This window comes from Protomyctophum bolini (genome assembly GCF_963924005.1).
Source record: "Protomyctophum bolini genome assembly, chromosome: 16".
NCBI lineage: Eukaryota > Metazoa > Chordata > Actinopteri > Myctophiformes > Myctophidae > Protomyctophum > Protomyctophum bolini.
In genome coordinates, this window is record NC_137877.1 from 36055890 (window position 1) to 36079432 (window position 23543).

The 23543-nt window shown below is 40.5% G+C and overlaps 1 protein-coding gene across 3 annotated transcripts in view; it reads left to right on the forward strand.

Moving 5' to 3' along the window:
- neb (nebulin) overlaps positions 1–23543 on the forward strand; it is a 73240-nt gene that overhangs the window by 41152 nt on the left and 8545 nt on the right. For all 3 annotated transcript variants that reach the window (XM_080784977.1, XM_080784978.1, XM_080784976.1), the window contains 43 exons: positions 361–558; positions 1143–1247; positions 1429–1533; positions 1680–1784; positions 1878–1985; positions 2144–2257; positions 2409–2606; positions 2951–3055; positions 3213–3317; positions 3456–3563; positions 3779–3886; positions 4118–4225; positions 4333–4437; positions 4551–4655; positions 4774–4872; positions 4977–5081; positions 5319–5423; positions 5521–5628; positions 5855–5959; positions 6419–6523; positions 6651–6755; positions 6954–7058; positions 7203–7307; positions 7665–7766; positions 9803–9904; positions 10037–10144; positions 10300–10404; positions 11187–11291; positions 11783–11887; positions 12011–12115; positions 12768–12878; positions 13340–13450; positions 13684–13785; positions 14012–14107; positions 14790–14879; positions 16043–16156; positions 16585–16692; positions 18662–18766; positions 19726–19836; positions 21042–21152; positions 21628–21741; positions 21941–22045; positions 22384–22488. In XM_080784977.1, the coding sequence (XP_080641103.1) occupies positions 361–558; positions 1143–1247; positions 1429–1533; positions 1680–1784; positions 1878–1985; positions 2144–2257; positions 2409–2606; positions 2951–3055; positions 3213–3317; positions 3456–3563; positions 3779–3886; positions 4118–4225; positions 4333–4437; positions 4551–4655; positions 4774–4872; positions 4977–5081; positions 5319–5423; positions 5521–5628; positions 5855–5959; positions 6419–6523; positions 6651–6755; positions 6954–7058; positions 7203–7307; positions 7665–7766; positions 9803–9904; positions 10037–10144; positions 10300–10404; positions 11187–11291; positions 11783–11887; positions 12011–12115; positions 12768–12878; positions 13340–13450; positions 13684–13785; positions 14012–14107; positions 14790–14879; positions 16043–16156; positions 16585–16692; positions 18662–18766; positions 19726–19836; positions 21042–21152; positions 21628–21741; positions 21941–22045; positions 22384–22488 (4734 nt within the window). The remainder of the gene's footprint in view (positions 1–360; positions 559–1142; positions 1248–1428; positions 1534–1679; positions 1785–1877; positions 1986–2143; positions 2258–2408; positions 2607–2950; positions 3056–3212; positions 3318–3455; positions 3564–3778; positions 3887–4117; positions 4226–4332; positions 4438–4550; positions 4656–4773; positions 4873–4976; positions 5082–5318; positions 5424–5520; positions 5629–5854; positions 5960–6418; positions 6524–6650; positions 6756–6953; positions 7059–7202; positions 7308–7664; positions 7767–9802; positions 9905–10036; positions 10145–10299; positions 10405–11186; positions 11292–11782; positions 11888–12010; positions 12116–12767; positions 12879–13339; positions 13451–13683; positions 13786–14011; positions 14108–14789; positions 14880–16042; positions 16157–16584; positions 16693–18661; positions 18767–19725; positions 19837–21041; positions 21153–21627; positions 21742–21940; positions 22046–22383; positions 22489–23543) is intronic.

Below are 23543 nucleotides of genomic sequence, written 5' to 3' on the forward strand. Positions count from 1 at the left end.
CAAAAATAATAATATAATAATTTGTTTCCCCTTATCAGTTAGATTATTTTAATGAATAAAAACTAACTATCATATTGGAAAAAAAAAAAAATATATATATATATATATATATATAAAGATTCTCCCAGGTTATCTTTTAGTAAGCCAATGGTGGGACATTCTGGTTCTAAAAAATAATAATATTAGTAACCCTTTAGACCAGTGGTTCCCAAACCTTTTAGCTTGAGACCCAAACGAGAAATTTGACATTTTCCCCGACACCCAAACTAGTTAATAAATATTAAATCTACAGACTGCACTTTAGACTGCATTATTTATTTATTTTGTTCAGGATGATGATTTTTTCTATTTCATTTGCAGAGGCACTACCAGAGGGACTACCATCAGACCAAGATCAAGAACCACATCCCCGCAGACATTATTGCCAACCAGGTGGCCAAGAGATGTCAGGACATGCTGAGCGACGTCCTCTACCGCACCCGTCTGCACCAGTGGACCTGCCACCCGGACCAGGAGGACCTCATCCGCGCCCGCAAGAACAATGAGATTCTCAGCGATGTAGGTTTTTTGTTGTTGCAATTGTAACCCATTCATGCCTGATGTCGAAAAGACCTACAAGCTCCTATGAGCTTGTAGATCTGCTATTTTTCAATAGCTAAAGTATAACATATTAATGCTTAGTTAAAACACCAAAAGGGGTTCCCGCCAAGAATGGGATAATGTGATAATTATAATATATATAAATGTTCTGTCACTGTCAGGCGCCTTAGCAGCCAAATTAGACGACCTCAGAATCTCAGGCATTTGTACCTTCGACGACTGTGACGATTGTTTTTCCCATTGTTAATTAACTTTTTTAACGAGACAAGCATTCATTTCAGATTAAATACAAAACCAATAAATCTCTAGCCCCCTCAATGGCTCTTCCAAGAGAGACAGCCCCAAACCCTGCACCTCGACTCCAACCACCACATAAAGGATCAAATTAACTACTGATAATACTACCGCAATAATCATTCACAATATAATAATTCATATACACGTAATCAAACAAAGACAACGTTAACCAGAAAAAATATAAAATGTATCAATGAATACCCATGGTTAATTAATAATGATTCTATTATGATATGCCATACTAGGTGTTCTACAGGGAGGACCTGAACTGGATTAAGGGTACAGGCTGTTACGCATGGGACACACCTGAGATCATCCGTGCCAAGAAGTCCTACGAGCTGCAGAGTGATGTGAGTTGAAGATCATACTAAGCACACATGCTTGATTTACTCATCACCAATCACAATGTATTCTTTATGTGTAGATCTAGGCTGTGACTACATATTGACTACATATGGACTTCATATTTGAATGAATCCATGAACAGGACCTGGTGTTGTTCATTGATCCTTGTCGTACTGTCATTTACAGCTGAAATACAAAGCGGATGCTAAGAAGGAATTCGGCAACTACTCCATCGTGACAGACACCCCAGTCTATGTGACGGCTATTCTGGGCAGCACGTGGGCCAGCGAGGTGAGTGATCCTTCCCTTTTGTTTAAAATAAATAGTGTTTCATCCCTCCTGAGAGGAGTTTATCCAACGTAACGTAATCAAAATGACTTTGAAATTAGCCAGTGAGGTGAGGGAAATAATGTGGATTTTATTAAATATTCCCACAGCTGAACTACAGGGAGGCTTACCATAAGGAGAAGCACCTGTATACCACCATCGTGGATACCCAAGACTACGCCAGATGCCACGACTTCAAATATTTCTTCAGCAATGTAAGCAACGATGCCATTCACTTTAACTGAGACTTCAGTTCTGGAACTAGGTGCATTTTCAACTATGATAATGCCATTTCTTTCTCTCTACAGAAAAACTACACAGCTGCTTGGGACAAAATCAAGGCTACCGGCTACTCGGTTCCGCACGACTCCTACGAGATGATGCATGCCAAACACCAGAAGATCGTGCTCAGCGGAGTGAGTTTAACTCTGCCTTCTTTAAAGAGTTCCGATAACATGGAGTGCCCCTTCTTTGTGGCCTCCACCATAATGTGGTTACAATTTTTTTTTTGACGGACAGAACCTTTTATGATCAGTTTTAAAAGATGAGACTATTATGTTCTTTTCAAATCTAGGTGAAGTACAGGGAAGATTATGAGAAATTCAAGTCCCTCTACAGTCTGCCCAAGTGCCTGGAAGATGATCCTAATACTGCCCGCTGCGTCAAAGCTGGAAAGCTCGTCCTAGATGTAAGCCTTGATTGATTTCTACTTCTCTCATGGATATGTATTATTAGTAGAATAATATATATTTTTTATTGTATTCTTTTCTCAATTATTGATTACATAATATAATGTGAGAAATTAAACCTGTTGGTGTTTATTGTTGCTGCTCTCATAGCGCCTGTACAAGGCGGACTATGAGAAGACCAAGACCAAGAACCACATCCCAGCAGACATGCAGGAGATCCTGCTTGCCCGTACCACTCAGAACGCTGTTAGCGAGATCGGCTACCGCAAGAAAATACACCAGTGGATCTGCATGCCCGACATGCAGGTGTACGTCCACGCTCGCAAAGTCAACGAGCAGCTCAGTGACGTGAGTGTCTACCTTTACAAAACCTCTCGGGTGACCTGAAAAGGAATTAAAATGTTTTAAATATTAATATATTATTGTATGGCATACTGTATTTATGAATGTATAGTGCTTACCTTTAGCGGTATCTTACCTATGTTACTATGTCTGCATTTAGTGTTTAAGCCATAACATCTAGCGCTAACTAAATTTATGTTTAGCTTAATTCTTTAAATCTCTTGATGCATTAAATCCCTAATTTGGAATTCACAGAGTTTAACATGCTAGTATTTTCTTCAGTGTGTTTTTACACATTTCTGTAAATTGTCTTCATAACAGTTCATTATATGTGCCTTCCCCTTCCCTAGGTCTTCTACAAGGATGACCTGAACTGGATTAAGGGCATCGGCTGCTACGCCTGGGATACACCAGAAATCCTCCGCGTCAAGCATGCGGGCATCCTGCAGAGCGAGGTCAGGCAAATCATCTCTATATTTTTCTCTATATCTTCTGTCCTCTGCTTTTCATCACTCCCCATCACCTCCGGTGGTTCTTAAAGTAGTAATGTTAGACTCAGAAACTGTCTGTTGGGTTCAGATTAATCAAATTTGTTTCATTACTGTGTTCCAGGCCAAGTACAGAGCCAAGGGCATAGAGAGCTTCAAGGAGTATACCGTTGTGACGGACACACCAGTGTATGAGACCGCCAAGCTGGGCGCTGTGAACTTGAGCGATGTGAGTGCCACAAATCCTTGCCCTCATAGTCTGTTTGCCTGTCTGTTCACTGCAAAGATGAAGTTCTTGCCCTCATAGTCTGTTTGCCCGTCTGTTCACTGCAAAGATGAAAAACTTCTGTTTTCTTGTCCCTTCCAGCTGCATTACAGGTATGATTACAACACCAATGTCAAGGGCACCAACTCCTCAGCTGCTGTCACCATGGACACTGAGAGGGCGCGCATGGGCAACCACATCCAGAGTGATGTAAGACATTAGTTCTCAATATTAGAGCCCGACGGATGCCATATTATTGGGTCCGAGTCCACCGATTGCCAATGTTTTGATCAGTATTTTGTCTAAACCTGCAATAGTTTCGAATCAATTTAAAAAAACTTTGATTTTATATAAATGTATATTTCTCCATCGATTCTGTATTCTGTATTTTGCTGTAATGGGTCTATACTCTATCCTGTTTTCAGAACTTGTACAAGGAGGCTAACAAGATGTCCATGCCCACTGGATACTCCATGTCCAACGACACTCCAGTCGTCCGACAGGTTAAAGCCAACAGCATTGTCACCAGCAGTGTAAGTCCTTCACTATCTTCTTACCTTCAGTAGTCCACTATCCAGTTCCCTTGATATCAATGAAGACTGTTTTAGTCCTGGACCAAATTACAATTACTACACATTCATGGAATTAATGACATATAAACCAGGGACAAAACGTAATGAATAACCAAGAAGTACTTCACTTATTTCCTGTTCAATGCCACAAAGTCACACATAACGTTTATTTTTTTATTTTCTACTGTTTAGGTAAAGTATAAGGCAGCCTATGAGATGATGAAGGCAACGGGGTACCAGCTTCACCCAGAGGGCGTGAGCTTTAATTGCGCCAGGAACGCCAACAAAGTCTTCAACGACGTAAGATCCAGATTCCAATTGCTGTACTGTATGCATAAAACGATTATATATTTTTTGGTTTGACCCTAAAAACACGATGAAGTTATCTAATACCCGCCTCTCTTCAGCGCCTGTACCGTGCAAAATATCACAAGGAGAAGGACAAGATCCACTCGGAATTAGACACCCCCGAGATCCGGCAAGTGAAAATGAACCAGGATGTCATCGGCCCCGTAAGTACAGTGTCCATCTGTTTCTTGCTGCGTTCTTCCTTTCTCTATTTGGTTCCTGGCATGCTTGACTTTGGATAACGACGTGAACACCCTTTGCTCTCTTCTCGCCACAGACTTGGTACAAAGAGAAGTACAACAGCACCAAAGGGCAGCTGATCTCCATGGCCTGGACACCCGAGCTGATGCACTGCTCCCATGTCAACGACATCACCAGTGATGTACGACTAAAGGCTACATCATTTTACATGTATATTGTTTCAAGACATCCATCCATTCAGACGTCCATGCTATGAAACCGTTTTTCTTTAATTATTATTTTAAATTGTATGTCATCAGATTCGTTACAAAGAGGACCTGCAGTGGCTGAGAGGTATGGGCTGCTTCCTGTACGACACCCCTGAGATGGTCACCCTCCGCAACATCAACAAGTTCAGGGTGTGTATTTTTGCCCCTTAAATGTTCCTTGCCAGCACATCGTCTGCTGTCTCTCAACAGAACAGCCTTGTAATCATTTATATATCCTTTATTTCCTTTTGCAGGCCAACTATCCAGTTGAGGCAAAGAAGAACCATGCTAAGTTCACCGTGGTCCTGGACACACCAGAATACCAGCGTGTGACGGAGCTCAAGACCCACATGAGCAACGTGAGTCATCTGGGCTTATCTTGCTATTTACAGTATTTTGGCTACTCCGTTCAGTTCATCTAATCTGTTTAGATGAAATCACAGTAATGTTTGAGGAAGTTGTCTAATGACATGAGACAATTCTCTAAAAATTCTCTAAGAAAAAGACACTACTGCATGAGCTCTGTTTCTACAGTAAATTAAAACACCACAACTGATGCTTCAGTGCTGATATCTGTTGTTTATGTCTCTCTTCAGCGGATCTACCAATACAACGCCAAGCAAGAGATGACCAAAGTACACATCCCTGTCAATGCCATGGACATCGAGAGAGTCAAATGGGCCCAGCAGCTGTCCAACAAGGTACATTCAGAGTGGCCATCACCGCTATTATTCAAAGATATTGCCACAATGCTAGCCACGTTATTTTGTGACATATTTCTGTACTTTCTCTCTGCAGTTCGTGTACGCAAACCTTGCCCAGAAAGAGAGGGCCCACTTTACCCCACTAGACATCCAAACCCCTGCAAATGTCCTTGCCAAGCGTATGAAGATTGTCCAAAGTGATGTAAGTCTGCCTCCTGGTTCCTTATGATTCCACCCAACAGATTATCTAACTATGCTGATGATCAGAATTCACTGATTTCAACACCTCTACAGCTTTAGGATGTTGATAGGAAACACTTTTTTTTCAGGCGACTATATTTTCTGCTAGTTTTGAAATAACTGAATAGCGCTGTCAAGGAATTCCCTTTCTAATATTTTGCATCAACTTTACTCATCCCCTCCTCTAGAACAAATACAGGGATCAGTATGAGAAGATGAAGCACAGGTACACACCCATTGCGGACACACCTCTCCTTATCCGTGCCAAGAAGGCCTACCTCCAGTCCAGCGATGTGAGTGTACAATAAGAATATGAACCAGTTATCAAATAGAGTGCATGCATAAAGTGAATGGCAAATTGAGTGGAAAATCGAGTGGCAAAGTAAGTGACAAAATTAGTTTAACGTCATTTAACATCGTTTAATGCAATCAGCTAGGACTTTTCTGTTTGGATGTATGGTCTGTCAAGACCAGAAAGTATTTTTTTTGCCACTTACTAGGTGTTCCTGCATAACTTCCGGGTATGATGATGATGTCACGTCTATAGGATAATCATTTTGTTTTTTTATTACCTCTGTTGACCCTGTTCAACCTACCTTTCTCCTCTGTAATAATAATAATAATGGTATGATAGTTGTTGTGGTGAATGGTGATGGATGAAAAAAATATTGAAAAAAGAATTGCTGATTCTGAAGAAAACGTCTGTAATTTGCTTGATATCTGACCTTTGTTGTTATTGTCCATATTTCTAGCTGAAATACAAAGAGACGTTTGAGCTGGCCAAGGGACACTATCACTCGGAGAAGGATGCCCTGGACATCCTCTGTGCCAAAAGGGTCAGAGATGACATCAGCGAGGTCAGGAAACAACCCCAATGATTATTTGCAGTGGCTTCCTCTGCCTCTCGACATACTAGATTGGAGAGGGGATTAAATCTCTCTCTCTCTCTCTCTCTCTCTCTCTCTCTCTCTCTCTCTCTCTCAGGTCAAATATAGGGAGAAGTACATCGCCACCCTGGGCACATGGAAGTCCATCCCTGACCGCCCTGAGTTCTTCTACAGCAAGATGGCCGGTGATAACATCAGCAGCGTGAGTACAGCCGTCTGAATATGAAAATGCTAATATCAAATTTATTGCAACTGACTATTTGCTTCTAAAATGGTGTTTTACTTTCAGAATTATAGATATTTCGGCACAATACTGGACATGTATATATTTGGCATTGTCTATCACAGTTGTTACTTACAACAGAATAACCTCAAAATAACCTTTTTTCTTTGTTCTTAGATCAAGTACAAGGAGGATATGGAATGGCTGAGGGGTATTGGCTGTTATGTGTGGGACACACCTGAGATGGTGCAGGCTGAGAAGAACAAAGCTCTGTACAGCGAGGTGAAGGATCTCTGAAGTACTTTATGTTGTACTGTAAAGATGGTAGATGGCATACATCTCTGATAAGTGGTTAATGGAATCCATCATATGAACATTGTATCATATCAGAAAGTCTCAAATAACATGTTTATTTCTTGGCAACAGAGACTGTACAAAGCCTCCTTTGAGAAGAACAGAGCCAACTTCCATTACACCAGTGACACTCCATTCTTCGCAGCTGCCAGGAATGCGTCCGTTCTCATCAATGACGTATGTAACCTCCTTTTCTGAATACAGATCACAGCAGATAACATGGTTTATATTGATATACCTGTTTACTGTTAACTGTGTAAACAAGCAAAGTTTTGTATTTCTCATCATGCATCTCAATTGGATTATCAGCTTTGGAGGTGAAAGATAAATTCATAGTAGTATCTAAATGATCATTTATAATGTGTGTTGTGTTACCACTTCTACTGCATAAACACAATTATGGGACTGTTCTTCTCTTTGTACCACATTGTGTTTTTTAACCTTACCTTCTCTCCAGCAAAATGTCATCATATGGTTGTCATACTGTACGTTCTGGGATGTGTGTCTCTAACTGCCTTTTGACATTCCGAGTAGAGGATCTATAAAGCTGACTATGAGAAGAGCAGGTCTAAGTTCACCATTACCACAGATGATCCTAGATACGTACTGGCCAAGGAGAACAGGAAGATGAGCCAGGTAAAAAACCCTGGAATGGACTGTACGAGAGACCCACCTTCTGCCTCTGGTCAATGAGATCAGCCTTGCCTCTGAGCCTGGTGCATGGGGTCCTGAGCTGCCTGCTGGAAGTCATCGCAGCATGCCTATGACGTCACTATGACATAATTCAACACAAAGGCTCTCACTCTCTGAGAGAGACTTTCCTTTCTCCTTCCACACAGGTGTCCCAAATAACAAAGAGTGGGACTATATCCTTAATCTTTGCCTTCAGAGACAAAATGATAATTATTTCACCCTGAAAAAAAAATATTTGCACAAACAAGGTGCTACAGCAACTCTGTTATTTTACAATTTGGCTGTTGATCATTGTTGTTAACTTGCTTTGCACTGACGGCAAAGATTAGGATGCCAGCTTCTCACGTGGACCTCAGGAGACCCACCTCCAGTCTTCCCAGTGTTCAACTTTTTGTTTGTGTGTTTGTACTCAACAATGGCATGCTGTGTGTGTGTCCTTATGGACAGAAATTGTATAAAGCCAAAGCCAAGGATCTGCTAAAGAGTGGCTGCAATGAGCTGCTTCGACCTGACATCCTCGTAGCCCTTTACCAGACCACCTTGGGCAGTAAGGTAAACTAGTACAGTCAGAGAATCATACTTTCTGGGCCACTAAAGGCCACTAATAATGGCACAGTTCCTGGTGCCGATTCACAAACATTTATTCTAAGAGTTCATTCATCCCAACTTTAACTTAAGCTGTGAACATTCACATTTAATCTTCACACCACTACCTCTACTCCAGTCCTCACCATGCTTTGATTTGGATTCAGCCACCATCCATCCCCCACATCTGAAGCTGTCATTCATCCCTAGCATTCTTGTTTTATATCCCATCCTACTGTAAGTACAGTCCTGCAATAGGGTAACTGCAGTCACACAGAATTATATAGTCTGCTGTTGTAATCAAAACACACCTGTCTGCAACACACTAGAGATATATATATTTGCTATACCACTGTAAATACAAACAAGCTCTGTTAAACCTTTTTTTTAATCAATAATGGAAACGCTATTCTGTTATAAAGTTAAGGCATTGTCTTATTTAGTCTTTCAGCAAGTCAAATAGTCTGCTAGTGTAGCTTGAATGAGTTTGGCAATACATGTACTATTATGCATCACACACAGTCAGGTTACTTGATTTACATTGATTTTCTCATAGGTGAATATCTCATGTTTACTGAAACTATGTATCAGGATCACAGACTCAATGACAGGACATTCTGTGTACATCGCACAGTAAGGATTAGACGGACAACTAGTCAACGCAAGCTGCATGGATCATTCACATTTCATAACTGATTCCTGAATGTTGGTAACATGAATCTCTGTCTTCGTTCTCACACTCAAAGTTTCTTACTCATTGTTTGTGATGCATGTTTTTAATCAAGGCATGTTTTGTAAACGTATGCATGGCATCATTTAACCACATTTAGGGACACACTTAATTAACCTTCATAGCAAGCTTAAATATTATATTTTAACATACTGAAGTAAGAATATATTGGAGTTGAATTAAACAGTGTTCATGTTAAGTTAACTCTGAAAGTAAGGTGTGTAGTTAGTTCTCACTATGTAACATTTTTAATGAATGCATTTAAAATGTGTCCAGTCTGTATGGTAGAGTATGTTAATACAATATAACTTATAGAATCGGGGTGGTTGTATTTTGTCTCCCTGCTCTTCTATTGAGAAATTTAGATTGTGTCAAAGGTCATGTCTCACCTAGACACAGGATCTGACACAAATTTTGACCATTCTTACCAAGTTTTAATTTATCCCCTGAGCAAGGAGGCAGGTTATATTAGCTCAGTGGTAAAAATGTCAGCACTGTAGCAAGTTATATAGTTCTGCTTTAATGGTACCGGTAATACAAGTTAATTAAATGTATAAACCACTTTAAATATGTCTATATATACTATATAATTATATGTATTTATTTTAAACAAGTATGAGTGATTCTAACTTGTGCGTCCTCTTGCGTCACCCTCTTCCCTCAGTTGAAGTACAGGGAGCAGTATGAGCGTGCCAAGGATAAGTTCACCTCCATCTTGGAGACACCTGAATATGAGTCCCACAGACGCACCAAGAAGATCAGTGATGTGAGTGTGCTTCTCTTTTCAACGAAAATGAGCAATTGACATGAATCTGAAGTTTTCTTTCTGACATGTTCTCCTTGCATTCCATTCCACCCTGGCATGTGATGTGACCGTTTGACCGTATTTGTCTTGCAGATCATCTACAGGATGGACTACAATAAGACCAAGGCCAAGGGATACAGCCTGCCTTATGACACTCCCTACCAGCAGCACATGAAGAAAGTCAAGGAGATCACTAGCACTGTATGTGGCCCCCTTTTAACACATCATCAAACACCAAAATACAAATTTGTCCTTCCATTGACATTGTGAGGCCAAGGACAGGTCTTATAAGTTAATATCGGAACGGCTGTCTGTTATTGTACAATCAACTAAATATGTTGTCATGTTCCTTTTAGTTGAAGTACAGAGAGGTGTACGAGAAGAGCAAAGCTCAGATCAACATGGCTCCAGATGCCCACGAGCTCCGTGCTGCCAAGGAGGCTTACGCGAACATCAGCAACGTGAGTGTGGCCAATAAGAAGAATTGTACACAGATTAGTTTTTCTTAACCCATTCTGACCTGAGATCAGATTCATACGAGGTTTCCACTGGACACACACTGGTCTGATGAACCCATTCTGACCTGAGATCAGATTCTAAAAATGTCAGTCGCTCTTCGATTTTTCAAAAATAGCAGACCTACAAGCTCGTAGCGCGCCACTCGGTGGCGCGCTATGAGCTTGTAGATCTGCTATTTTTCAATAGCTAAAGCACGACATGATGCTAACACCAAAATGGGTTCCCGTTCAGAATGGATTAAGTAAAAGTAACAATACCACAATATAAACTCATTTCAATTATCACAAGTATAAAATAGGGTGTATGTTTTGTAATAACAATCTCTAAATCTAGAAAGTAAGTAGTAACTAAAGCAGTCTAATAATTGTAAAATGTCTAATAATTGTAGTGGAGTAAAATGTGAGTATAAATAAATATTAAGTATGTAGCAACACATAATGTCGTTGCTACATACTTAATATTTATTTATACTCCATTTTACTCCACTACAATTATTAGACTGCTTTTAGTTACTACTTACTTTCTACAGAAGTACACAAGTATCACAAAATGGAAATACTCAAGTAAAGTAAAAGTACCTCAAATGTGTACTAGTACAGTACATGAGTAAGTAGGCCTATACAGATGTACAGAATGATCCTATGGATTGACTAAGAAGGAGCTATTGCTTTGCTCGTTGTAATTACCAGCTTTCCATGACTATTTTTATTCTGCCCATGTTCAGCTTGAATATAGAAAGAAGTATCACGCCACCAAGGCCAAGTGGATCTGGACCCCAGACAGACCTGACTTTGTCAATAATGCCAGGAACACTCTACAGCAGAGCGACGTGAGTTAAGAACCTCTTGTAACCTGTGGTACCATACTGTGAATTAGTGAGTAAGTAAGTACATTTTATTCATAGAGCACTTTTCACCAGTCACAAAGTCCTTCACAACAATAAAAGCAAAACATATCAATAGTGAATTAGTCAATTAGTGATCGACTGATTAGTAAACTACATATATTATTATTATTGTTATTATTATTTTGCCTGGAGGAGATCTTGAATGAACAAGAAGGTGGCCGCACACACCAATAGCCAGAGTACCAAAATTTATTCGGACAGCAGGTTATTTTGCCTATCTGTAAAGGGTAAAAAAAGAATTCTATAATTCTACAATGAAACAAAATTTAAATAAATCCGCCAGGGAAAAAATAACCTAATATCTGTCGACCACTACTGTGAATATATATATATATATATTATTATTATTTTTTTTCAACAACAGGAATCTCCCTTACTGTATGTCACTCTAATATATATTCCTTTGTCCACAGATTGAGTACAAGTATGATAAGGAGTCGATGAAGGGCTTTGTGCTGTCAGTAGTGGACGATAAGAACACTCTCCTGGCTATGAAGAATTCTGATTTGAGCAGTGATGTAAGTACTTCGATCCCCTGTACATTACTGCATAGTGTATACAGTAAGCTCTATAATTTGCACTATACATTTTTTTAAATGCACATACTCAAGTCTGCATTTTGTATTTCTTAACACCTCCAGGTCAAGTACAGACAGAAGTATGAGCAGGGCAAGGGTCACTACATCCCCGTCACGGACACTCCCCAGATCCTCCATGCCAAGTCAGTCCGTTCACTCATATCTGAGGTGAGAACCGCGTACAGTTTCTGCACATTGCAAAAATGTTATAACCACTTTTACAAATAGTGATTCTCAACCTTGTTCATTTCAAGCAGCACCAGTTTGGTATTAGGCCACAGAACTTAGATTTTAGTTTTTTTTTTAAATTATTTATCTCTAGGACCCAAATCTACACTGTACAATCCTCAGTGTTTATTATATAAACTGTGAAAGTGTACAAATTGAACCAAATGGATCCATTGGCTCCATTTGTACACTCTCAGAATTGGCTCTGTTATCAGTGTTCTCTTTTTTCCCTCTAGACTAGACAAAATCTCTTCACCAAAAACAGCCAATGTACAATTTCACAACGCATTATGAGTGTGTAGATCTGCCGTTTTCAGTGAATGTTCCCCCCTGAATAGTGATGCTAGGACTCAAGTGGATAATAACAGAGGACGAGACTGGCAGAAATCCTCAATGGAAAATGAGAAATCTATCTCTCATATACAGTATAGACTTTATCATGTTTTCTCTCTCTTTTGTTCCCAAGGAACAACATTGTAGTCTGTACTGTAGGTACTACAGTATATCTTACTGAAAGCATTGCTTTAAGTTAATAATGGATGATATTACAAGGTATAAGCCCCTGTTTCAATGTCTATTTTCCCTACCACAGAAATTATACAAGGAGGCCAGTAAGAAGGACATGACGGCCGGCTTATTCACCACCATGGCGACAAACCGCGACACCATCCACAGCAAAGAAGTCAATAAGCTTATCAGCGGGGTAAGGTCACCCTTCCTTTGAAAATGAACCACTTCCAACCTGATAAATTCTTCTTCTTTCATTCATTGCAATATTAAAAAGATGTCAAAGAATGTTTTTTTTATTTTTTATCCTAGATTAAACAAACCCCTTACGCCCATATTAGGACCACAGCCACGTCACTCTGACTCAGACATAACCATAAAAAAGAAACACAGACAGACACAGACAGGTACAACAGGTACTCACAAGCTCCTGACACTGACTCAGGGACATTGGTCAGATTGGTGCGACTATTGGGTGTGAGGACCCAAACCTCTAGTTTTCAAAGCAGACATACAAGCTCACAATTTGCCTAACAACGCAATGCGTTGTGAGCTTGTAGATCGTCTATTTCCACTAAAAGCCATACAACAACAACTCGATCTTTGTCAATCCTGTACTATTTTATTTGGTAACTTCCCTTTCCTCCCCTGCAACAGAAACTGTACAAACAGAAGTTCGAGAAGGAGAAGGGCCAGTCCAAGTACAACACGATGATTGTTCCCCCAGATGTTAAGCACGCCATGGATGTCGCTAAGAGTCAGAGCAGTGTAAGACATTTTAACAGGCTCTGAATTAACATAACTTTTCTTGCCATTGATTTCACACGTGATATATTATTAAATCCATTCTGCACTGGGATGGGTGCATAGGATATTCATTAGAACATTGCCACAAAATGTTAATGTGGTGGCTTGTACTGTAGATGGTGTAGTCCAAGTCTCCCTCGTGTGGTTCATTCTTCTGTATGACTCTGTCTTGTTCCTTCTTCCCAACCCTGTAGTACGCCTACAAGAAGGACGCCAAGGACAGCCTGTGCTACACTTCAGTAGCCGACCGCCCTGACATCAGGAAGGCCACCCAGGCCTCCAAGCTCGCCAGTGAAGTAAATACAACCAATACTTGTAGTCTGAGATCACATCAGATAGGAGAATGACTTATTTATCAATATATCATAGTTTTACAATATTAATATTGAGGTGTTCCAAATTTGTTCTTATATATTGTTTTATACACGTTTGGGTGTACAGTGACTCACTTTGTTATTAAATCACATACATTGCCACTCCTTTGTACAAGGCCCATCAAAGTCTGTTTCCTGTCTCTGTTAGGTTGGCTACCGTGACAAGGCGGTAGCAGCGCGTGGCTCTCTGGTCAACCGTCCAGACATTGTAAAGGCCACAGAGGTGTCCAAGTTGACCAGCCAGGTATGGTCAGCCACGTCTGCCCCTGAACTCAACCTACTACTTTCAAACTGTATCCTGTATTTGTACAATTTCTCAATGTACATTTTACCTTGTATTCCTCGAGATTTTGACCTTACTTTTTTTCACAGCTGAGATTACATGCATTGAGTGAAAAGTGACTGTACTTACTTACAGCTAAGATCCGCTTCCTAGAGACCATCCTCACTTCAAGCTTTTTAGAGCTCATAATAGCACACTAGCATTGCTGTAATAACTGTGTATAGCTTCAGTATGTAGGTCTAACTTCACAACTAGCAGCTGTTAGTTCTCCACCATGGCTTTCTGACCACAGTTTTCCAATGGAATATTTGCATTTTTCTTTTTTTAATTAGCTCCATAACAAACCAGGTTTATGATATTAACACATTAATATACTGTACCACTGTAACCACAACGTTAGATTTATACTTATAGTTGTACTATATGGTGTCCCGCACTAACAATAGCAGAGCATGTAGATCAGCTATTTTCACCATTGGACACTGTCTGTAGAGCAGAATATAAATGAGGCATTTGCCGCATTTCCCTACCACCCTGCATCCCTAATGTCCATCCCCTCACCTGTCTCCCCTCCTCTGTCATTCATTCCATACTGTCCTGCTCACTGTGTGTTCTCACCCCTCCATCTCAATGCGCTTTGTAGGCTGATGCCAAGCCCTACCTCCATGGAGCATCCTGCTACGATACCATACAGATGCGCCACCTTAAGAAAATGAGTGCCCTGACTAGTAATGTAAGGAGATCTTTAACCCTGTGGGACCAATGGGTTACTTGTGACAACATGTCTGCTCTGCCTTATCATCCTCCCCTCTGTCTCATTTGATCCCTATTTGCTGACAGATTAACTGAACTTGTTGAATTCTGACAGTAACTGGGGTCCCACATGGTTTTGAAAAGGAGGAATAATTTCGCCCCTCCTAATAGCTTTTGTGAACTTGTTTATGCTTTTCATTGCTCAGTTACTCAGTATGTTTTTTCTTTCGTCTTCAGCATGTCTTCAGCTTGTTTTTGTCCCACTGGCAAGCTATGCATCATTGCTAAGCATAGATTAGAAAGAGTAGTTTTGTTAGTCAAGTGTCTAATGAACTTTTTTGATATATTGCCCGATTTGTCTTTTCCTTACATAGTTGAAGGGTTTCTAAAATGTCTCTGTCTCGGGAATGTTTTAAATGGAATGAGTGTACAATAACTACAATGTCATGAAAATGGTTAACTGATGCATCTGTTTTTGTGGGTCTGTGTACAATCCAGTAGTCAACTACTACACTCTCACTTCTAACACTAGGAGGCAGAGTTGTACCTTTTGAAAAGAGGGCTTTTAACCACATGAACCCTAGCATGCATTGTGAGCTTGTAGATCGGCTATTTCCGATGAGTATATAGGGTTTAAGTGGTTAAATTAGCCCTGGCACAATTATTGTGAAGTTCATGAAGTGAATACCACAATACATGTACTGTAGTTCCTGCTGGATGTATACATGCCTAGAGAAACAAACCAATAACATGAGGTTTTATAGACCTTCTCTCACTGCTTCTCTACAGAGCTGCAGTGCAGAAGAGTCCTGTGTTTGTTGTGTGTTTTCATACATTATAATGTTATATCGCAGGGACTGCATGTCCTGCCTTGTGGGATGTGTGACATGGACAAAACATGACTAATTCCCAGAAGACAGTCCATGAATGGACAGCAATAGTTCCACCTGTATACCAAGGGACTGAAATGATCTTGATGCACAAGCAGTCCAGGCCCAAAGCCATCACTGTTCCTGATTTGCTCAACCCTTTTTATACAGTTGGACCAATCACTGTCTTGCCGTTAAATGTTTCTGTTTTCCAATGTAACCTAAAACCCCTATTAGTAACTAATACATAACATGTATCCTACTTCACCTCTAGGTGAAGTACAAGGAAAAGTTTGCCAATGAGATGAAAGGAAAGAAGCCAGTGTATGACCTGAAAGACAGTAAGATTTACCAGACATTGAAGGACGCCAGCAATCTGGCTAGTGAGGTAAGAGGTCACATATTAAGTCACATCCTTATTCCTTTGAGGATTATGTCTAATAACGTTACATTACCAAACTTTATTGTTCAGTGTCCAAGGTATGGATTAAAACAAAATGATCCTCTCATATATTTTTCCGCTGTCTGAGTCTGTACATTTCCAATTTCCAATTCTGCGATAAAGCTCTTTTAAGATAAAAGAAAATGGCAATTACCACATTCTCCTCTATTCTCCATAGAAATAATGTTATAGCATGGTCATTTTCTGTTCGTAACAATGCTGTGTTTCCATGTCAGACACGAAGTAGGAATCCACAGTTGCATGTTACTGTAAAATGTAATCATCAGATCATGGGATGCCCCAGCAGAGTACCTGGCTGTGAACATGGAAGTCTTATGACCTATCCTTTTTTAAATCTATGTTATTTACCTCAGGTGAAGTACAAGGGTGACCACCTGAAGAAGGTCCACAAGCCTGTGACAGACATGGCTGAATCTCTGTCCATGCAGCACAACCTGAGCACCAGCAAGTTGTCCAGCGACGTAAGACATTGTCAGACTACTTAAGCCTGGTTTATACTCGGATGGTGTCACGTGCCGTGAATAGCCAATGCACAAGCTCACAACATGCTATGCTTTTTGACGCGTTGTGAACTTGTGGATAGGCTATTTTCAGTGTGCGACACAATACACAACCAAGTAAATGAGGCATAACCCTCTCATTAACTCTTCCCCCACAACCTACCCACTACCAATGATGGGTGTCAGTTTCATTTGAAATGGACCTGACCTCATCGTCCTCCAGTAGCCTCCATCCATTACTCCACATCACATTATAACAATCATCCCTGAGTCTGACTCCACCTGCTGTAGACTCTCCTCACATGGACTAAAGGCTGTAGCATACATCCTGCAGAAACAAAGTTCAGTCACGTTGTATGAACACAATTACATGGTTTCAATGAAAACAGACAAGGACACGTGTCTTGCGATGACAATGTTCAAACTAGCCGAACATCACTGGAGATGACACCAATGTGATGATGCATGCTATTTAGTTTTATTCCTGCAATCTGCCAACAACACACCGTGGACCCTCTCTGAGGGACTACAAACACAATCAGGTGGCAATAATTAGTTCATGGATAGAGATAGCACACACACACTTTGTCCACTGCATCTGTCGACCAGATATGGCAAAACCTACTCTGAGACAAATATGTCAAGGTGGCATCCCTGGTGGCAACATCTCCATTCCAGGTGTGTTTTCAGTGAGCGGGTTCTAATGTTCGAATAAGCCACATCGAGTATACAACAATTTTGTCCGTAAAGAAATTGTTCGGTTTGGCCAAAACACAAATATTTCTACTTATTTTGACGTATGCTGCCAGCTTAAGTTGAGCGTCTTCCCAGCCCTCATTCATCCATAAACAGTATTCAGGAACTTCATCTGGTAGTGATTCAGCTCTCTCTCATTCTCTCATTCCCATGTCCCTCCATTACTAGTATCATCTATAACCACCTCCTCCATATTGTTTTTTCCATCCCATGGATTTATTTTTCCCTCCCATAGCTCTCATCCTAGTCTCAATCTTTCCTTTTTGATGAATGAGCGTCTAATTGAACATCTATTGATCATCCTTATCCTCAACAATTGTTTTGTTACCCTATTTTTAAATGGATGGCGGTAATGTTAAGCTCAATACAGAGGTAATTTTTTTATTCCACCCCCCCCTTTGTTGTACTGAGCTGTGTTACTTGACTGGGAATTCCCCCTTAGTACCGCTACAAGAAGAAATTTGAGGAGAGTAAGGGTCACTACCATATGATTGCTGACACACCAGAACACCTCCATCACAAGGATGCCTCTGACCTTCAGAGCAATGTAAGTGGCACAGTCTATGAGGACTCCGCTGTCCCAGAGTCATAACATAACATCACCTGATATGGTTTTCACTTTATCCTGGAAGCATTTCCTGCAGTGTGTCCCATTGAAAGCTATAGTTTTCCCTAACTGCTATTCCTAACAGCAAGATTTAAGAAATGCTTCTCAATAATTGTGTGCTTACCAACAATTAAGGGGTCAGAATGACTTTCAGATTACAGCCAGCACACCTACATTTTCCCAGACACTTTCACAGAAAACTATAAAGTAGTTGAATTACATAAACACTTTAGTGTTTGTGTTACTTAAGTAGGCCTTGGCTGACCCTGTAAAACAGTTTTACTGGAGGGCGTTGTTTGCCGTGTCCAAGTGCAATTTGTGTAAGTTTATTAAAATAGTAAAGTTTTGTTGTGCCTGTCCACATACAGAGGTCTGTAGAGGGTACCCCATTGGGCCCATTTAATCTAAATTCTGGATCCAGTGCCAACTTAATCTTAACTTGCATGCTATAGTACACAACACAACACAACACCTTGTGTTTCATGTACTTTTCGGTATATTTACATACAGTCTAGAATGTGTGTTGTGTACTCTGTTTGACTGGTGTGTGTGTGTGGGCTCTTACAGGTGAAGTACAAGGAGAAGTATGAGAAGGAGAAGGGCAAGGCCATGCTGGACTTTGAGACCCCAACATATGTAACTAACAAGGAAGCCCAGCACATGCAGAGTCAGGTAAAGTACCTTTCAGGCACCCAGAGCCCGGACGCAGAGACCATTCCATTAACCTTTTGTGTTACAGGACCACCACTCTCTCGAAATCTTGAAGGACCACTGTGAAATCCTGCAGACATCTCTTCCTATGCTTTATCACTTTTTGGAATTTGGGAATGCATTAGCCTGTTGTATGTCCTGCTATTTATATTGTTGTTGGGTGTATGTCTAGTATGATGGCAGCACAACCTGTTTTTACATTGCCTTCGCAGCCAAATTATGTAGGCCTACGGCCGATTCTAAAAACGCCTTCTAAAGCCTGACCTAAGTTTTCTGAAAAACTTCAAATATGTATATAGCAGCATAAATGTTTTGTAATTTTTGAATACTGTACATACTGTACAGAACCCAAATATGGGTTCCCGGCCTGAGGGGGTAAGACACCAAAAGGGGTTCCCACCCAGCAATGGGTTAAAGTGAGGTCATTATTTTACCAGCTTCAATTTCATAGAAAAGTAGAAATTTGCCAATGACATTTTTTAATTTCCTGAAATTATACGGATGTGAGACTTGAAAAGGCAGTATAAAAATTATGTGTAAGCCTTGCATTGCAACTGACCCTGAGCCTCAATATGTACTGTCTAGTTTGTCTAGTTTGTGGCCAAGAAAGGTACAGTATACAGATTTGTCGTTTAACATCACGTTAAAGTATCCACATGATGATACACTTAATCTTCCATTCACATGGACATTTGTTGATGATGATGATGATGATAAGTATTTCAGTAAACGTACACATTCGTTCCACCTTTTGGTAAATTGTCACACATCAAAGTACATGCATGCAGAGGTTTTGAGTGAATGTTCCAAGGAGAATGGTACAGTTAAGAACCAAGGTAACCGCATTGTGAACCAGGACTGCCTGCATGTGCTTATCTGAGCCATGTCTGTCCCTTGTCTTATCTTTTTATGGTCAATAGAAAGACTATAGGAAGGACTTTGAGGAAAACATGAGGGGCAAGAACCTCTCAGGCTTGGAGGTCACCCCGGCCATGATACATGTCAGACACGCCACCCAAATAGTCAGCGAGGTAACTGACGGACCAATCCCCCGGTCGTCCCCGTCCCCTCCCGCCCTGGGTGTTAATCCTCCCACAACCCCACCCGTGCTTTATAATCATACTAAGACCACGGCACAACCACAGCCCCTCTCTTCCCTCCCTCCCTCCCTCCCTTTTTTTTTATCCCACCGCTGTTTCTTCATTACTTTCCCCCCCAGCTCTACCACCCTGTTTAGTTTGGGGTTAGCTTGCATGGTTTATGCCAAAACCATAATGTCCTCTTAATAATACGCTACATTCACCCATGCCTCTCCTCTTGTAGGACCTCTCCATTGTGTGACTGGTGATATCAATGTCATTTGTTGTGTCCCTGCATTAATGCAGGGGTTTCTTTCCAAACGATTCCATGCAATATGGACCCCCAAATAGACTGTGGCCCCTCTATTGCGAAATGCCTTTAAAAAGAAAGGAAGAAAACGGCAACAATAGCCCATCTAAGTAGATTGGCTTTTTGTCACAAAAACAAAAGACAAATTTTGAACTATTTTGACAATAATGACATTGTCAAAATAGGAACAGCTTGAAACTCGCACAATTATTAGAATGGTTTAATTGTGTGTGTGTGTGTGTGTGTGTGTGTGTGTGTGTGTGTGTGTGTGTGTGTGTGTGTGTGTATGTATATATATATATATATATATATATATATATATATTTAATTTGCCCACCTGGTGACCCCCAGGTGTGTTTGTGTGGCTGTGTAATGTGTATGTGTGTTTGACACCCTGGACGATTCCAATTCATGCTTAACCCTCCATCAAGCAATTCCCTCCATACCAATAATATGGTGGATTTCTGTCTGTATTTGTTTGTGTATGACGGATTTTGCATAACACCCCTATGCTATCTCAAAAGCCTAATTTGTAATTTGCGGGCTTTCGATGAGTTGTCATGCAAAAAGTGTAAATTAGACACGAGAACGCACGTTTACTGTTCTAATGAAACAACGTCTTGAATTGGTATGTGTTTTCAAGCTGTGTATGATAAAATGTTGTTAACATTGCTTTTATCGGGCTACTTGCTAAAGTCACCAATGTCTCTCTCTAAACATCTTTTTCAATGAAAATCTGATTCGGGATTTGGGAGTCTTGGTGACTTTGCTCAAAGCTCTGTGTGCCCTGGCCTGGCCTGCTTGTATGCCCGCCTCTCTACAGTCTCTCTGTTCTTCCATCCTGTAGAAAGAGTATAGGAAGGATCTAGAGGAGGGAGTGAAGGGTAAAGGGCTAACTTTCGTCGTGGAAACTCCGGAACATTTGAGAGCACGGAATGCCACTCAAATCCTGAGTGAGGTATGATTGTACATTTTTGTGAGTGGATGGGAAGTGGCTTTGTTCCCTCCATGCCCACTCTTAAAGTATCCTAACCTAACCAAAACCTTTAACATAATGTTGCATCGTCACACTAACATGGTAACCCCTGGCCTGACATGTTGGCCTTGCTTGATGACATCACTAATATGCCCCATACTGTAGTTGTCCTTTTAACTGTATTATATTCTGTACCTGATCATTGTATGACTTCTACTCATTTAACACATTGAAGTTCCTAACTAATGCTGTTCTACCTTTCAGTGTTAAGTGGAGCCTCGCGTGCGATCCTCCATTGCATCACTATAATCATTCCCTCTAGTCCTTAATTCATGCTAACCTTGTTTTATTACATTCCCCCAGGAGTTTTTGGTTTTGCAGCCCCTTTCCTTATCCTAATCCACCAGTCATGTTATTTTAGGCTGTGCTAACATTGTGTACCTTGTCTCATTTGCAGAGAGAGTACAAAAAGTCACTGGAGCTGGAGATCAAGGGCAGGGGAATGTTGGCTTTGGCTTGTGACACCCCAGACTTTATGAGGGCAAAGAACGCTACCGACATCCTCAGTCAGGTTCGTCTGTAGTCTTTTCAAGTATTGCTCTCATATTTTGGTTGGAGCACTCCAGGTTAGGGTAGGGAGGGTGAGGTTCTTAAGGTATGACAGAGGCCATTTTGTATTTGGAAAGTCGAGGAAAAAGCTGTGCCATATGTTTACACTGGGTTGGTGGAGTTTCGTGGAATAACGAACGGTCATTGTTTTTGTCCTTTAGAGAATGTACAAGCACACTGCCGAGCTGGACAGGGCCAGCTACACGTCAGTCATCGATACCCCTGACATCCTCCATGCACAGCAGATGAAGAACATTGTCAGCCAGGTATTGTAGTCTGACTGGTCTATAATTGCCTTAACCACTCCTCTTTTGGGCAAAGAAATTCAGAAAAATACATGAGGGGTTGACAAGCTCATAATGTGTTACATCATGACACGTTGTAAGCTTGCAGATTGGCTATGTTTTCTATTCGCCAACGTCGTAAGCTGAAAAATAAAGGGCTTAGGTGGTAAAGAATCAGTCTTTTCACCTCATATGCCGGGTGCAGAATGTGCATCCTATACAGTACATTTTCATTTCAAAACAACGCCAGAAGTGATGGTGATCCTAATGTTTTGTTTTATTTCATTATTCATTTCTCAATGGCTTCTTGGTCCCTACAGAAAAAATACAGGGAGGAAGCTGAGAAGTGTATGTCTCATTACGTGCCGGTCATGGACACCCCTGAGATGATGAGAGTCCGTGAGAATCAGAAGAACTTCAGCACTGTAAGTAGTTGATGAAAACAAATAGTTGATTAGTGACACAGTATAAGCAGGTTCTTACAAGAACCTTGGGATATGGACTCAAAGGTCAAGTCCAATTTCCTGGTGGCTCTAAATGTGTGTCTTCATGTCAGCTCTTTAAAGTATTACCTGCAATACTTTATACTTGTGTGTGTGCTGTTCATGAAATGTCTTTTTGTTTAGTGTCCCTAGAAGAAACCATTTCAAGTTGCCTTATTGTGTAACGATTTTTGGAATTCAGTGCTATACACAGTATATATATATATATAGCCTAGTTGTTTGTTATTAACCCTGGGCTGAAATCAACATGACACACTTTTTGTGGATCATGAACACTTTTAACTACACCTGTCCTCTTTTTCCTGTGTAGCCTCTGTACCAGACAGACCTTAAAAACATAAAGGGCAAAGTGTCTGCTGTAAATGACACTCCTGAAATGCTTTGTGTAAAAGAAAATACAAATAATTTCAGCTCGGTACCTACTTTGCAAATAGTACCTTTTTAACCGTTTTTTCTTAACCTTATTCTAATAACATGTTTTTGGCTCTTTTTTGTTTCTTCATTTTCTCCCACACTTTTTTTTATTTTTTATTTTTTTAGATGAATCTTAAAAATCCCTGACATGCAGCCCATTTTTGTGAGAAAGACAGTATTTTCTTGATGCAGTAGATGGCCTATATTAACCCAAATCGACAGTATTTTAAACTAAGCATCTAATCTAACTATAGCTGAGTTGTTACTGTTCTTCTTTTAGTAGTCCACAGCTTGAGTTTTTGTTCACTGTCAGCGTGTCGCGTGTGGATTATTGTTGAATGATGTCTATTGTTTTTATGTTTGTGTTAAATGTAAATGTATATTTGTCTGACGTGTACTCAATTTAGCTTAGACAGACAGAGTCAACACTGCATTGTCACAAAATCCCTTACCCAAGGTAAGCAATGTTGAGCTTAGCTCAGGTTTAGGTATGTTGGATAAGGGAAAATTAGGCTAACCCTTTGTTGCTGCTTTCATTCTATGAAAAGATTCATTACAAAGAG